This window comes from Electrona antarctica (genome assembly GCF_951216825.1).
Source record: "Electrona antarctica genome assembly, chromosome: 3".
Taxonomy (NCBI): domain Eukaryota; kingdom Metazoa; phylum Chordata; class Actinopteri; order Myctophiformes; family Myctophidae; genus Electrona; species Electrona antarctica.
In genome coordinates this window covers 51045801-51062065 of record NC_136808.1, presented here as the reverse complement: position 1 = coordinate 51062065, position 16265 = coordinate 51045801, and the positions used below count along the sequence as shown (strand labels likewise).

The following is a 16265-nucleotide window of genomic DNA, read 5'->3' as shown; positions in this document are numbered from 1 at the left end:
CGTAGTACAATAGTGTAGTAGGGCAGGCTACCCCGAATGTGAGCGTGATATGGTATATTGATTGCATGCTTACAGCACCATCTGCTGGCGATTGTTTATTGTCCTCGATGTGAACTGTGAAAATTTAAAGTCAGACTCGAAGACCAGACTCTCAAAGTCAGACTCGATTAAATACATCTATCTATGATAGTCTTCTTGATCCAAGACTACGGCACCATCTGTGCATACAAAGAATTGTAACTTTGACATCAAGAGGATACACCAGCCTTTGCCGCCCTTTTGTCAAAGTTAGTTATTAGTATTTTGGCCCTAGACATGTGCTGAGCATGACGGCAAAGAAACAAACATGTGAAGAAAAGGTTGTATACTATTAATATATATATATATATATATATATATACATACACACACATATATATATATATATATATATATATATATATATATATATATATATATATATATATATACTGATCCTAACACTAATTGCAGGTCAGCGTAATCAACATCATCATGAGACATGTTCATGCAAAGCATCGCACAGAACTTCAAATAATCACAATATTTTTTTTTAGAAAGTAAAATAATCTTTACATTTTATTACACAATTGACTTTGTAAAAGACAGACCTGGCAGCAATATTATGATCCTCAGTCAGGGTATAGCAATTAACATGAAAATCTATCAATACCACATGTATTTCTAATTTTTTTCTGGAACATCTGTGAATATTCGCAATCCATGCATTCCTTGGATCTCATCCTTGAGTGCCTGTGGGTGAGAAAATATAATAGTTGTTGAATAATAATAGGCGAATCAATTGTTGTACTTTTTACCAATTCATTTGTATGTATACGGTTTGTATAAAGAAAGACTGAATAATGACTAGAACTAATAGAAATTTCAATCAAAATAATAAAGAAAATGCTTTGTCGACCACACTGGGCAAGGTTTTGTGATGAGTTTACCTGATTGACAAGTTGATGTTGTTGAATGGTTCTTTTCCCTTTGAACTCATCAGACTCTATATGGATCTCATACATGGCACCACATCCACCTTAAGGACAGCACAGGATCAGATGAACATCAGTGATATCACGCCATGCAGGGTTACATTTGCTGGGGGGAAATCCATGGCCATTTCACTGACTGGACATTAACCCATTTAGGACTGGCGTCGGAAAAAAAAGTCTTCTAAATCATGACAATTTTCTGAAAAACCTCATGTTTCTATATCAGTCGTTCTCAAACATTTTCATGTCACGGACCCCCAAAAATATCTGTAATTGGCCGCCGACCCCCTCTGAAATTCTGTAGTTTCAGGGACCCCCCCAGAAGCAAAGATTTGAATTAAAATCGTTCACTCTGAAAGAATATAAATTCAAAGATTTGCTCCACATTGGGGATGTTTTATCCCTGCCTCTGGTCAGACTGTCTTGCCTTTCCTTTTGGGAAATGTAGAATGTGTGATATGCTTGATTTGTGTGCGTTTAGATACAGAGTTGTAACTAACAAAATTACACCCATACGGCCATAGCCAAAATGTAACGATCTCATCACATTTGGGCAAGTATCAGTATTCTTCTGAAGGCCGTTTTTGTCCCAAGGAGTGTTTTTCGTGCAAAACGAATGCTTGCAATTGATTCAGAATCACGAATAACCCCTAGTTTGATATGTCACATGCTACTTAAAGCAAAATTCAAATTATATATATTTTTTCCTTATATAGGTTTTCAATGGTACCCCAATGTTCAACCCCTGAATTTACTTTTAATATGTTATGTAAGGATTTTATTTTATTCACCGTGTATCTAGTTGAGCATGGTTGTGATATCTGGTGGATTATCCCTGGACAGAGGAGATTCCCCTTTCCCATGAGACCAGGGTTTTAATCCAGGTGGTTGCATCTGGTTGCCAGAAACCAGGTGGTTTCAGGCATCTGGTTAGGATGCCTCTCGGGCGTCTACCTAGGGAGGTCCTCGAGGCACATCCCACTGGGAGACCAAAGCGCAGTTGGAGGAATCACATCGACTCACTGGCCTTGGAATGCCTCGGGATCCCCTAGGAGGAAGGAAGTTACTAATGTTGCTCTGAAGAGGGAAGTCTGGAGTTCTCTGGTGAAGCTGTTGCCCCGCAACCCGACTACATGGACTACATGGACCCGACTCTATGGAACTGAACGATTTCCGACCTGTTGCTCTGACCTCTCTGGTTATGAAACAATTTGAAAAGTTGGTTAAAACTGAGTCTATGTTAGACCCCTTTCAGTTTGCCTACAGAAACAGGAGAGGCGTAAATTTCAGTAGCCTGGATCATGTCTTTAAAAACCAGGTGCTTAATTAAAACTCTTTAAGTGCCAGGGGGTAGACACCAGTTTTGGTCCTGGGTGCCACTTTTCCCATTATAAAAGAAAGAAAATGTAATTATATTGTGCATGTCATGTCACCTGCACACCAGATTAGAGGAATTTTCAAAAACATTGATAAAAAAATAAAATAAAAAAAAATATATATATTTTGATCGTCTTAACGTCCCTGGCAATCAGTACATAGTTAGATTCAGCTCGTCTTAACATCCCTGGCACTTAAACTGTTTTAAGAAAGCCAAGTCCATTTGTCGTACGGACAACTCCCATCCCCTCAGCTCTGAGTACAGGCTGCTTCCTTCCGGCCTTCGCCTAAAAGGTTCCAGGGGCCAAAAGTAACAGGTATAAATTCTCCTTCGTGCCTGTGTCTATCCAGGCCTTAACCCATTCTGGACGGGAACCCGTTTTGGTGTTTTAATAAGCATTATGTTATACTTTAGCTATTGAAAAATAGCAGATCTACAAGCTCATAGCGCTCATAGCACCGTGCTATTTTTGAAAAATCGTGAAAATGTGCCTCAAATCTTTGAATATATATTATTACAGAGTGAACATTTTAACTCAAATCTTTGCTTCTGGGGTGGGTCCCTTGGGGTCCTTGACATGAAATATTGAGCACCACTGATACAGAAACATAAGGTTTTTCAGAAAACTGTCAGGATTTTGAAGAATTTTTTTTTATTTCGACGTCAGGCCTAAATGGGTTAAATGACGATAGGAAGAGGAGGTAACTTTGTCGCTGTTATGAATTTCCATTGCTACACTGAAACCTTGAACTGCCATCCTGTTTTTATTTATTTTTTATTTATTTTTATAATTTTTATCCCATGATTTTGTAACCCATTTTTCACCCCTGTGTCAATTATCTAATGTGATCCTGGGCCGTTGCTCTCCCCATGTCCCCCATATATGGGGAGAGCAACGGACTATCTATAGACTTGAACTCATGCTTCCTTCATGCCTGAGTGTCCAAGTTGCTCCTTTACACCTGACAGGGGGGAGATTCCCTGGTTGGACATAGCGCGTGGAAGGAACACGTTATTCCAACCAGTTCCTTTCCCCTCCATCAGGCGCCCCGGCTGGCCAGGGGGAGGCAGTTTAGAGACCAGGATTACCGCATGTTTTTTGTGAGGGTACCTACCCTAGGGGACACGGGGAGAACATGTGAGGGTACCTACCCTAGGGGACACGGGGAGAACATGCAAACTCCACACAGAAAGGCCAACCCCGCCTCGGGTATGGGCACTGATGACGCGGAGGAGGAAACACGCCGCCAGCAACCACAGCGTCCCGAGCGGGAATCGAACCCAGGACCTTCTAGCTGTGAGGCGACAGCACTACCAACTGTGCCCCCAACTGTTTTTTATTTTCTATGTGTACCATGTTCTTTTTTTTACTGTGTTTTATGCGATTCATGTGTCTTCCTGTTATGCTTTGCTATAAACCAAATCGCCCTTCGGGGACAAACAAATAAATGAACCTGAACCTACAGATAAGCGGTTGAAGATGGATGGATGGATGGTTGCTTGAGTTAAATGTATTCAATATTCTCTACTGTCTAAAGACTAAATATCCAGTCTTAACAATCAATGTAAATTGTTAGATCATCTAATTAGGACAGTCATAAGCACTTCTGGAGCAAAACTCTTGAGAATTGCATTTTATGTCGTCATAGCACTATAGTACACATGTATAATATATAATATAGTATGTACATATATAGTTCCATGATATAGATACTCCACTGTTACGTTCTTAGCTTACGCATGTCTCATGATAACTACTTTTATATATGTAATGTATGCCTTGCTTTTTGTTATTGCTTAATGTAAATCGCTCTGGATTAAGAGCGTCTGCTAAATGCCTAAATTGTAATTGTAGAGTAGATGAAAAACTATAAATTCCATTAGAATTCAGTTATTCAGTAATGATGTTGTGCTAGCTTAAGATTTAGACTCAGATGTACTTATCTATTCAGAAAATGTCAGAATCAATAAATACATCTACGAGTCGAAATCTTATCTTGTCAGTATTTGTAAAGACAGCTGTCAAGTTCTCCTTATCAACAATACCAGCATTATAGCATATGATCATGTATACATATAGCATTCATCTATTTTGCACAAATGAAATAATGTTTCAACATTAGACCTACCTGAAATATCTACAACTTTGAGCGACGAGGCTAAAGGAAACTTCTCTTTCAGTATCTGTGCAATGCGGACTTCTCCATCTGTTAGTGAAGACAGACATCTCTGCAAACACCTAGAAAGAACAGCCTGCGATGGGGGGGTGGGGGACACAATCAATTAACTAAAAGTGATGATGAAAATGAAAGAAAAGAAGGCTTTGGCTACAAATTATCAAATCTGATTATATGTCGTTGCAACGGTTAGTCTGTCTGTGCGTCACAGTTGCGTAAACTCATTTATTTACTTGATTGATGCGAAGAAATCCAGAAACGGACATCATAGTTACAGCCCACGTCCTGTTTTCGACACAAACTGTCAATATTATGCAACAATGAAATTCACCATCGATCGATTAGCGGTTTTAAAAGTCATGCCCTCAGAAAGAAATGCACACAAAACAGCAGTCGCAGTATTATGACGTAGGACAACAGGCACATCCGGGCAGCTTGCCAAAATAAAGAACAGATCTACAAGGTAACTACGCGTTGCATCGCAACGCGCAGTTAGCTTGTAGATCTGTTCTTTTTCAAAAGCGACACTCACTTGCGCGATATTAGGCTCTATGCTTTAAGACCTAATATCGCGCAAGTGAGTGAATTACACTCTTAAATTAAGAGTGTAATTGTTTGTATGCATTTCCCCCCTGTTGGCAGTAAAGTCAGGTGACAGTGAAGCGATGTATGTTGACAATAGACAGAACAAAGTGATAAAAGTTAAAACGTTTGGTGATAAACTAACGGACGGTCATATCGTTTATCTTTCTGCGTGTTTGGATGCGGACTTTGCCGCCCTCTCCTGGACGAACTATTAAAATCTATGTTGAACCAAAGTAACCTCGCGTAGTACAACATAATAATAATAATAATGTTATGCACTGTTTAGTCTGTTTTCATGGTTTTCCAAAACGGGATGCTTTGATTCTAATTAAAGTTTCGGAAAAATCGAGGCCTACACCAGCGGTTCCCAAAGTGGGGTCCGGGGACCCCCAGGGGCCCTTATGGGAGTTCCAGGGGGTCCCCACCTAAATGATAGTTTGGAACCAAATGGACGCTTTATATGGACCGTCTGTAACTCCGAGAGTGTTAAACGGAACCAAATTGGGGCCGTCTCGGAGATATGGGGGCCCTTATATTATATATGGGGGCCCTTGAAATTAAACGGGTTGAGAATCATCGCTAGAGCCATACAAATCTTCTCTTATGGGGGGTCCCTGGCATATCTTTTCAAATGAGGGTCCGCGGGCTAATTAGTGTCAATTTGGGGGTCCTTGCCAGTTGCCATGAAAAGGTTTGTGAACCACTGGCCTACACTACTACACCATTCCTTCCTATCCTAATCCTGCTAATTCTAATTCCTCCGAATGCACAGAGTTGCAGTGCTGCACGTTAACACCAGAGGGAGCCAGTGCTACATGAATAAAGACATTATCCTACTGGTAAACCTGTGCACAATATCTTCTTTGACAATATCATTGATTTACGTTAAACAATAATATATGTGGCTGTGTCCTATAACCTGCATTATTAAAGTAGCTTCTATTTTGGAGAAATCCCCAAATGTAGAAACAATTAGCATGATCATTATATTATCACATCACATTAACCCCCCCCCCCAAACAAAATGTCTTGCCAAAAAGGAACAGAGCTACGCCGTCTCAGGGACACATCAGTAGCAGTCATGTGACCACAGCAAAGGCAGTCAGTCACTCCTCAGGCTCTCAGTCTCAGCAGCATCCAATAGGGTGATGGTTATAGGACACTTGGTGTTTGGTCACACATATGTCCGTGCGTAAAATCAACATAGTCTCATACTCAGACACGCGATGGCTGTGCACGTTTCTCACCATAACTCATAAAGAAGTGGACCTACGATTTGACTTCAATTCCAGATGGAAGCAGAAGAAAGCAAGATATCGGTGTGGTTTTGCCGAGAAGAAAAACTTGTCTCCGGTCTGTCAAAACGCACCACCTGTGCTGACGTGATGCGAGTGCTTCTGGAGGACCAGAATGCGCAACAGAACCTTTCAGCCTCCACGCTCGCTGGATCGCCACGTTCGTGTTGCATCGTGGAGAAATGGAGAGGGTTCGAGAGGATTTTGCCACACAAAACGAAAATCTTGCGCCTTTGGAGTGCATGGGGAGAGGAGCAGAACAACGTCAGATTTGTCCTGGTTAAAAACGAGGCGTCTTTACCGAGCCATGGACCTCGGAGCGCAGAGGCGCGCGTGGTGCTCAGCAAAGAGAGCCCGTGTGTCCCCAAGGGGACAGCAAGGGCCACCATGGGTGGCTTCTCACAGGAGAAGCAACGTCGGATTGTCAGGAAAGCTTTCAGAAAGTTGGATAAGATCAACACGAAGAGGGCCAAGGCTACATCCAGGGACACGTCGTCTGCTGAAAAGATGGAAACGTTAGTTCACCGTGTGATTTCCCAAGACCACGCTATTCGTCAACAGATCCAGCGACTTCAGGAGTTGGATACGGAGATTGAAAGGTGTGAGGCAGACGTTCACTTTGACAGAATTAAGCGACATGGTGTTAATTATGTGCAAGACACATATTTGTGTGTGGATGTCGCCACCGGCACCGCCACCGACACACTCTGTAGGCCTACTCGTGAGTTCGAGGAGCTGTGCTCGGCGGGGGGTCTTGCAGGATTTGAAGAGTATGTCCAGAGATGTGAGGAGGTGGTCCAACTGCAGGAGCAGCTAAACGAACATGAAGCGCTCATGGAGAAAATTACCCTGGAGGTCCAGGAGGAGTTGAACCAACGGTGGATGAAGAGGAGGCAAAATGAGCTCTCTGGCAAAAACACCTGTGAGAGGGCATCATCATCATCATCATCACTCCAAAGCACAGACATTGACTGTTTAACCCCGGGGACAGACACTCCACCAGAAAACGAGTTGCTTTTGGAAGAAGAGAGGATCAAAACACAACTAGATACAAGCTTATACATCGGCCTTCGCTTGAATACAGATTTAGAAGCTATTTGGAACGATCTAAACCTGATCCAGGAGATGAGGGGGGCAAAGGAGAGGGAGATAACAGAGTTGATGGAGAAAGTTACCACTTTGGATATGCAGGACGGGACATTGAGGAATGAGAAAGGCAACCTGCTGCTAGCTGCTGAGACAGAACTTATGTGCACTTTAGACACCAAAACCGAATGGGTAGAGCAAGCCAGAGGTCTCTCAAAGACTTGTAATGTTAATGATGATGACTCATCGGACACAGGCTTGAGTTCCCTGCACAGTCAGGATTCAGATAACCTGACCATTTGTGAGTCACTAGTGTAGCCTCAGGGCTGGACAATTATAGTGATATCATATCAATATTGTGATATAGTCTGAGACTGGATATGGCATAATTATGTGTTGTCTTTTCCTGCTATTGTCACTAAAGCCTTATTTTATACTTAGCGGAAATAGCCAGTATTCAAGCTCGGGACACGTGAACTTGTAGATTGGGTATTTCCTCTTTTTCTGAAAAGAATTAAAAGAAAAGTGATACATATTGTAATAATATCGATAGAGCAATATTTTGTCTATATTGCCCATCCCTTACACTAATAGTATTTCACTAGCAAAACATATTTTGTTATATTCATGAAAGATAATTGTTTAGGTTTGCAGAATTTGTAACTTTACTCTCAGGATTTGGTGTAGGTTTTATAGGCTGCATTTGGAATATGTTATGATTTTATTATGCATTGGATAATGAGCATTTAGCAAGTTAAATGCAAGGGTTTAATCAAAATATTATAGTAAGCATTTAGTTGCACTTTTGGACATTGTGACCTACCCTTTCTTTAAGTTTGTTTAAAATGACATGGCACATCAAATGAGTTGTCCTTTCTGTCATGTTAGTATTGTTGACTGAGGACGAAGTCAGAAAAGGAGAAAGTGTATATGGTATAAAGATTTTTGATATTTTTTTAAATAAATATACAGTACTTGAAAGTTGAGTAACAGTATCACCTGCTTTTTGTGATAAATGGGGGTTTAATGGACACGCCCTTCATTGAGGGGTGGCCATAGCTGAATGGGTATGGTGTGTGCGACATGAAGTGTGAGATTACCATAATGACAGTAATCCTTAATCATATTAAGGAGGTGGCTTGATAGGAGGTGGAGGTAGCTGCATTGGACGTGTGGTCCTGATGCTGAACTTTAGCTATCAGCTCCATTAAATGAATAAAACACACTCACTGTATGCAAATATACAGCGACAAATACTGCAAATGAGTGCTGAAATTATTATTATAAAGTCCAAATTATCATACAAAAATATACAGTGACAAATACTGCAAATGATTACTGAAATTATTCATATTAAGAACAAATGATGATACCAGACCTTTTCATATGTTGGTCAACTTGGTAGTTGGTCCTGAGATGCAGTATAATTTTATTCATGGGTGTTATTGAAATCTGATGCCTGTCATACGGTATCTTAAACACTTTGAAATCATACGAAACCATTAATCATACGAAACCATGATGTAATCCATATGTAAGTCCTATATTAAGCATGTGCTGTATACTGGGGGGATGCATGGGGTATTACCCTATGGCACAATGGACCTACATGATTAAATCGAATACCAATATCAGAATCGTATTTTGATTAATTGCCAATAACAATCATGAATAGGCCGTTATATCTCAATAACAGAAAAATATAATAGTTTTTTTTTGAGGAATTCAATTCTATGAACTTTTCTTCACCTGATAGGACATTGCATGTCTTACTCAGAAAACTGGGTCAAAGTGACAGTCATTCATCTTCAATTCATCTTACAATGAATTCCATCTCTTTGATTGCTCTTGAACTCCACCCAACCCCACTCTAATAGGTTTTCTGACCTTCAATAAGGCTGTTGGAAGGGGGGGAGCTCTGAAATCTCTGCAGGGGAGATTGCATATGCCATTATTTCAACATTCCATTGCATTCTGTTGCTGCTGTATGCGCTTTGAACATAATACAAGCCTCATTGCTTTTGGAAACATAAACTACATCTATTCATCCCAAAAGTATTCTAAAATATCTGAAAAAGAAACCTGACTTAATCAAAAAAATTAAAAGCATTGGAAATCTGTCAAGGGATTAGAGAACCCTCTGTGAACAAAAAAAGGCAGATAAAGGCTGGCTACGCGAGGCTATACTGTTGCACCACCAGTGGTGGAAAACAGTATTCACATTTTTGAGTGGTGTAAACCACTCCTACGACTGGCTTTGTTAGTTTACGTGTCTGTCTGTCTGTTCTTACCAAAAAATGAGCATCGTTGCTACGGTCACCCAGTTCATTACGTCAGACCACAGCTGATGAGTCTATATAAGACCTTACACCACTCAGTTCACACGGGTGTGATTTTTTACTTGTAAAAGTATCAATACTGCAATGTACTGTTACAAGTAAACATCCGGTAATCAAAATGTACTTGAGTAAGTAAGTATTGGCATCAAAATATACTTAGGCCTGACTCACACCTTTAAAACATTGATGCATGCTTGTTGTATGAATGTTGTAAGTGTCATGGCCGCCCCAATGCATTTCCAATGGAAGTCACATGGTTTGATACAACATTTTGGACTACAAGCTGTTGTATGGCTTTCGGCTGTGTTTCGACTGCCCCCCTCCCCCTCATACAACACAAATGTGTCAAACCATGTGACTCCCATTGGAAATGCATTGCGAGCTTGCATCAGCTATACATCTCATACAACAAGCATACATCAATATGTTGCGACCGTGTGAGTCGCCCCTTAAAGTCACAAAAGTAAACATACTCATTACATCATTACTAAAATGTAGAAAAATCTTTTGAAAATAGCTGATCTACAAGGTCACAATGCAGCACATCATGTGATTCGTGTCGGGTGGGTAAAGTATTAATCTTCAAAGTAACTAGTAACTAAAGTTTTCAAATATTGTAGTGCTGTAAAAAGTACAATGTTTGCCTTTAAGATGGAGTGGAGTAGACCTAAAAGTACAGAACATTGGAAATACTACAGTAAAAAAAAAAAAAAAGTACTTAGTTGTACGTACTTAGTTACTTTCCACCACTGAGCACCGGCATTGATCCACCTGCGTTTGTTTGGCCTGTACAGCAGGAGACGGGCCAATAGAAATGACTGATAGTCTGTCATCACCTACATAGAATGTGTACAAATTAAAACAAAGTGACAATTTAGCTGCAGACATCTTGACTTAACCCATTTCGGGCGGGAACCCCCTTTGGTGTTTTAAGCATTATGTTATACTTTAGCTATTGAAAAATAGCAGATCTACAAGCTCATAGCGCGGCACCGCGTGCCGCGCTACGAGCTTGTAGGTCTGCTATTTTTGAAAAATCGTGAAAATGTAGTGCAAATCTTTGAATATATATTCTTTCAGAGCGAACGTTTTTAACTCAAATCTTTGCTTCTGGGGAGGTCCCTGAAACTACATATTTTCAGATGGGGGTCGGCAGCCAATTACATATAATCTTGGGGGTCCTTGATATGAAAATGTTCGAGAATGACTGACAGGAACATGGGTTTTTCAGAAAACTGTCATGATTTAGAAGACATTTATAGAATCGTTCCCTGGTCTAAATGGGATAATAGTTGCGGGTGCAAAGTCTTTCTGTGACGTGTAGATACATACTGTATATAAATAGAAAAGTAGCTTTAGGGCGTACGCTCTGTCCCAAGCATACCATATTACCCAAAGGCTGCTATAGGTGTTGTCTGTTTACTCAATGAAATCGCTCCTCGGTCTCACCTTTTCACTGCAGTGATTTTACAGCAGTATTCATATGTATATATATATCAAAGGATGGGGACATCAGAACAGTTTTATGTTTCCTTCTCACATAACATGACCCTTGAGTTGTAGTTATAAAACTGTTGTGGAAAAGATGACACGAGATCTGATACTTTTAGAGCAAGTAAGACCGAGACCAGGGAGAAAGGCAAAACCAGATCTAAGAACAGTCCCAGGGATACTATAGCATTTCAGTTAATTATCCTATAGTCTGTAGAAACTACAATATGTGTTTTGCAATCCATACTTGACCAAGCACGTGTTCCTAACATTTCACAATGCGTTTTGTTCAAAACTGCCATGCCCATTGTCGATTAATTACATCATTTTCTGATCTCAAGACTGAACAAGGACAATGCCACGGTCACTAAGGGCAGCAGCGGAAACAGTGATTATCACACATTTTCATGTCAAGGACCCCCAAATTGCTATGTAGGCCTATTTGAAAAGATGTGCCAGGGACCCCATAAGAGAATATTTGTCCTTTTATAGCAGATCACGACTTCAGCAGTGTTTCAGAGCCACGCCCACGCAGAAGGCTGCTCAGTTGCATGGCTGCTAATACATTAGCCCAGATGTAAAGAGATAAAGTTGAAATTTGTGTCCTATAAATATTATTGTTGATCAAGTATTACCATGGTGTACTGTGTTGCTGATTAGCTTGTCAGTCTTCAGTACGCTATTACTAACCTCTGCTACGAAGCCAAAGTGGTATTAATTGCAGAAAATAGAGGAATGGAAGCGCTGCAGGGATCTGTTAGTGGCTCTTAGATGGGTGCTCTTTGGTGATACAGGTAACCATATAGATCTGTTAGTGGCTCTTAGATGGGTGCTCTTTGGTGATACAGGTAACCATATAGATCTGTTAGTGGCTCTTAGATGGGTGCTCTTTGGTGATACAGGTAAGACAATATAGACAAAAGGTATCCTTCCTCCAAGTAGTACTGCTTGTCAAGGTGTAAATTGCAGACTTGAAAAGAAAAGAGTCCAAGGCACTCCGTCTTTAGTGAAGAATTAAATAATTTATTTTATGATGAGCAAGGCAAATAAATAACAGGACCTACGCATTTCGACCAAAAGGTCTTCGTCAGGGTCTATCATATAAAATAGCTCAAGGCTCTATTGCTGATTACTTAGGTTAGGACCCCCGCAGTGGTGTCCGGTTAGAACTTAAACCAGGATGCTTCGACTTCTGCCTTCTCCCTGAAGCCGACCCTCTATATATTCTCCGACCAGGCTTGTCACGATGACTAAGCCAGTTAGATCTATCCATATATGGTTCTACCATATCTATCTGATATCAGCACTAGGTCGGCTCGGGCCCAAATATAGGGATTGTCATACTAAACATGTCATATGTCATATAGCCCAACGTCCTAGTCAGAGTCTTCGTTACAGTATCATAGACCCTGACGAAGACCTTTTGGTCGAAACGCGTAGGTCCTGTTATTTATTTGCCTTGCTCATCATAAAATAAATTATTTAATTCTTCACTAAAGACGGAGTGCCTTGGACTCTTTTCTTTTCAAGTCTGCAATTTACACCCTGACAAGCAGTACTACTTGGAGGAAGGATACATTTTGTCTATATGGTATTAATTGCATGTTGTAAAAAGAAAATAAAATCTGCTAGTATTCTTTAATGGACTTACAATTTCAAAAGCTTTATAGAAGTCTGAGTCAGATGTGAATGGGCATCAGCTGCATTTAAATTCAGAACCACTCAGCCTGAAGCATCACTGTGTTACTGACCGTGCTAAATAGCTTTGGACATCTGGCGAGGGAAGTGGGAACCCATTTCTGATTCACTTCAGGTTGTAGGACTGCAAACACTCTAGTTGTGCTAGCTCCATACATACAATGCTAATGCATGCAGGAGCTATTCATGACATGTTGGAATTCCAACACGTCTTGCTTGGCAGCTGATGTCTCTGTGACGGCTCTCTTTAAAACACCTAGAAAGGGGACGACAAACAGCTCTTTCTTTATTAAAGCCAGAGGTACAAGGTGGAGGGAGCTGGAGACTAAACTAAAGACAGAGGCACAAGGTGGAGGGAGCTGGAGACTAAACACTTGCATGAAAGCCAGAGGCTTTGTTCCAGAGGCATGTTCTCCCCGTGTCCCCTAGGGTACTGTAGGTACCCTCACAAAAAACATGCAATAATCCTGGTCTCTAAACTGCCTCCCCCTGGCCAGCCGGGGCGCCTGATGGAGGGGAAAGGAACTGGTTGGAATAACGTGTTCCTTCCACACGCTACGTCCAACCAGGGAAACTCTCCCCTGTCAGGTGTAAAGGAGCAACTTGGACACTCAGGCATGAAGGAAGCATGAGTTCAAGTCCGTTGCTCTCCCCAAGTCCCCCATATATGGGGACTAGGTTGGAGGAGGGTGTGTAGAGACCATGCAAGATCACATTAGATAATTGACACAGGGGTGAAAAATGGGTTACAAAATCGTGGGATAAAAAAAGAAAAAGAAAAGAAAGCCAGAGGCTTTCAGTGGTGCCACCAAGATGCTCTGTGCATCTCTCTGAAGCTTGGCTAAGACAGCTAAGACAGCTGGGACGTTCAAAGAAAGGCACACAGAGAAAATAAATCACACCTGTGTGAAGTGAGTGGTGCAACTCCGTGTGGGGGTCCCCGGGGGACCTGCAGGAACGCGCCCAGAGTGCCGGCCCGGTTCCGACGAGCCGCCCCGCGTCCGAAACAGTAGAGAAATGACAGAGTTTACCATGTGGGGTAAATGGTAAATGGTAAATGGTGCATTTTATATAGCGCCTTTATCCAAGGCGCTTTACATAGATGTGCATCAATTCACCCATTCACACACACATTCATACACCGATGGCGGCAGAAACCATGCAAGGCACCAACCAGCACATCAGGAGCAATTTGGGGTTCAGTGTCTTGCTCAAGGACACTTCGACACTAACTCTGGGGGAGCCCGGGTTCGAACAGGCAACCTTGCGGTTACCATCCAGCCACTCTACCCCTGAGCCACCGCCGCCTCGGGGGGGTCCTCGGGGGGTCCCTGGAACATCCAGACCCCCAGGAACGCGCCCAGGGGGCCGGGCCAGTTCCGGCGAGCCACCCACGTCCGAAACGGTTGAGAAATGACAGAGTTACTGTGTGGGGGTCCCCAGGGGGTCCCTCTACTGTACTGTCACTGTACTGTACTGTCACACCCAAAATCATCATATATACAGTTAGTGTGTGCGTGCGTGCGTGCGTGCGTGCGTGCGTGCGTGCGTGCCACTTAGTTGTGAAAACCAACGAAACGTGCTCGGACAGACCCAGCCAGCCAGCCAGCCAGCCAGCCAACCGGGGATGGACACACAAAGCTCTGTAATGGAGTGGTTGCACCACTCAAAAACAGCATATAAAACTGTAGTTCATGGCAACAGCACAAAGGCAATTATGTCATCATGTCATATCTCCAGTCCTCAAACCACTTTGTCGGGGCCCAATTACTAGCCGAGTAGCCCACAGGACAGGACTACACAGGGAGGATATCGTATGGTTGCTTTCAAGCCAGGGCACAACATTCTCCTCCCTCTAGTCTAGCCCATGTTCCTCATCAGTTTCCAGTCGATGAACAGCAACAGCAAATACTCTAACAACCTGCAACCACAGTCTATGTTGTATTGTATTGGTTTGAAAAGACAGAGAAGAAATTATTAAAATGAGGCTAATATAAGGTTATAAATATAATACAAGCAACATGACATATTTATTTAGTTAAAGAATCAGACCAGAATTACTGTCTGCTTAACTGTACTGTACATTTGAGTTCAGTTGAGCTTGTAAACTCGACTGAATTCACATCTACTTGCATGGGAGACTCAGTAATACAGTTTACTTTCATGAAGCAACTGGCTGTCTCAAACATGATTGATATAACTATGAACATACCAAGGCACCCCCACCTTCTGAGAACAAACATAAGACACCCGGTGATGATGGACACCTTTTGTGTCAATGGGGGAAGTGTTTATTTCTGAAAAAGTTGTTTACTCTAGCCTCTCGAGGGAATGTGGTGGCTCTGTTTCCCCTCGGTGACGTGCTATGGCTGGCCAGGAATACTATGCGAAAATTCAGGACAGTCAAGGACAAACTGCAAAGGTGCATGGCATGCACAAAAGCTGAATGGCAACACCACTGCACCATGGACTTAAACATGTTCTTACTTGTTCTCTCAGTGAGGCAAGACGCCTTCCAAACAGCCTAAAGCTGAGTTTCTTCATTGATCATCTATAATAAATAATGTGGACAACAATAATTTGGTACCAGTCTGTGATTTATTTATTTGTATTTGTCTGTTTTTTTCTTCTTCTCCTTTTTCTTCCGCCCAAAATTGCAGTTTTGTCTTAACCATGCAGTCGTTTTTTTGCGAAACTTGGCAATATGGTAGAGGGCTATGCCAAACGGTGAAGAGACACAAAGCCCACAACCATTGGCCAAAAAGTGGCGCTATAGCACTCAATTGAAAATACAAACTTTGAACAGGCATAGCTCATGAACTGTTTGACCGTCAGCAATAAAACTTTGATATGCATATGCGTCTCCCTCATGTTGAACAACTTTTGTGACCTCTGACCTTTAGATTTCCCACCATTTTGAATTATATGAAAAACAGTACAAATCTATCTCCTCCCTGGATCTTTGATCAAAATGCCAAAATCCATGGACCTTGTTCATACATGTGCCTTGGTTCATGCAGAACACATCTGTCACTTTGACCAGCAAGCTCTGATTTTACGCCATTTTGAGCAGTTTAAACCTGATTTTCTGCTGGCATTTTTGAGCAATTAGAATGAAATGTTCTACACAATCTATGGACTATATCTGAAATCCCAGTTGAAGAGAAGTTTGTACGTGAACAAGCAGCAAGCAGCGCTGCGAT

At 41.7% G+C, this 16265-nt stretch overlaps 2 protein-coding genes across 2 annotated transcripts; one reads left to right on the top strand and one right to left on the bottom strand.

Moving 5' to 3' along the window:
- Positions 1 to 552: 552 nt before the first annotated feature.
- bola3 (bolA family member 3) lies at positions 553 to 4960 on the bottom strand. The gene is made up of 4 exons (XM_079496945.1): positions 4802 to 4960; positions 4521 to 4644; positions 969 to 1057; positions 553 to 771 (listed from the first exon to the last, which is right to left on the bottom strand). The coding sequence occupies exons 1-4, from the start codon at positions 4835 to 4837 to the stop codon at positions 703 to 705; spliced, it is 318 nt and encodes a 105-aa protein (XP_079353071.1). The 5' UTR covers positions 4838 to 4960; the 3' UTR covers positions 553 to 702.
- A 1485-nt stretch (positions 4961 to 6445) lies between these two features.
- rassf10b (Ras association domain family member 10b) lies at positions 6446 to 7938 on the top strand (the record flags this gene model as incomplete). Its single annotated transcript, XM_079497525.1, has 1 exon — positions 6446 to 7938. The coding sequence occupies one exon, from the start codon at positions 6446 to 6448 to the stop codon at positions 7850 to 7852; it is 1407 nt and encodes a 468-aa protein (XP_079353651.1). The 3' UTR covers positions 7853 to 7938.
- Between the last annotated feature and the right edge of the window lie 8327 nt (positions 7939 to 16265).

Bases quoted from the DNA above. Each gene is read 5' to 3' on its own strand.
- bola3 (XM_079496945.1), bottom strand. From the start codon at position 4,837: ATGATGTCCGTTTCTGGATTTCTTCGCATCAATCAA. The intron at 4,645-4,801 runs GTAAATAAATGA...CCCCCATCGCAG, and splicing joins GATTTCTTCGCATCAATCAA to GCTGTTCTTTCTAGGTGTTT. The intron at 1,058-4,520 runs GTAGGTCTAATG...GCTGTCCTTAAG, and splicing joins CAAAGTTGTAGATATTTCAG to GTGGATGTGGTGCCATGTAT.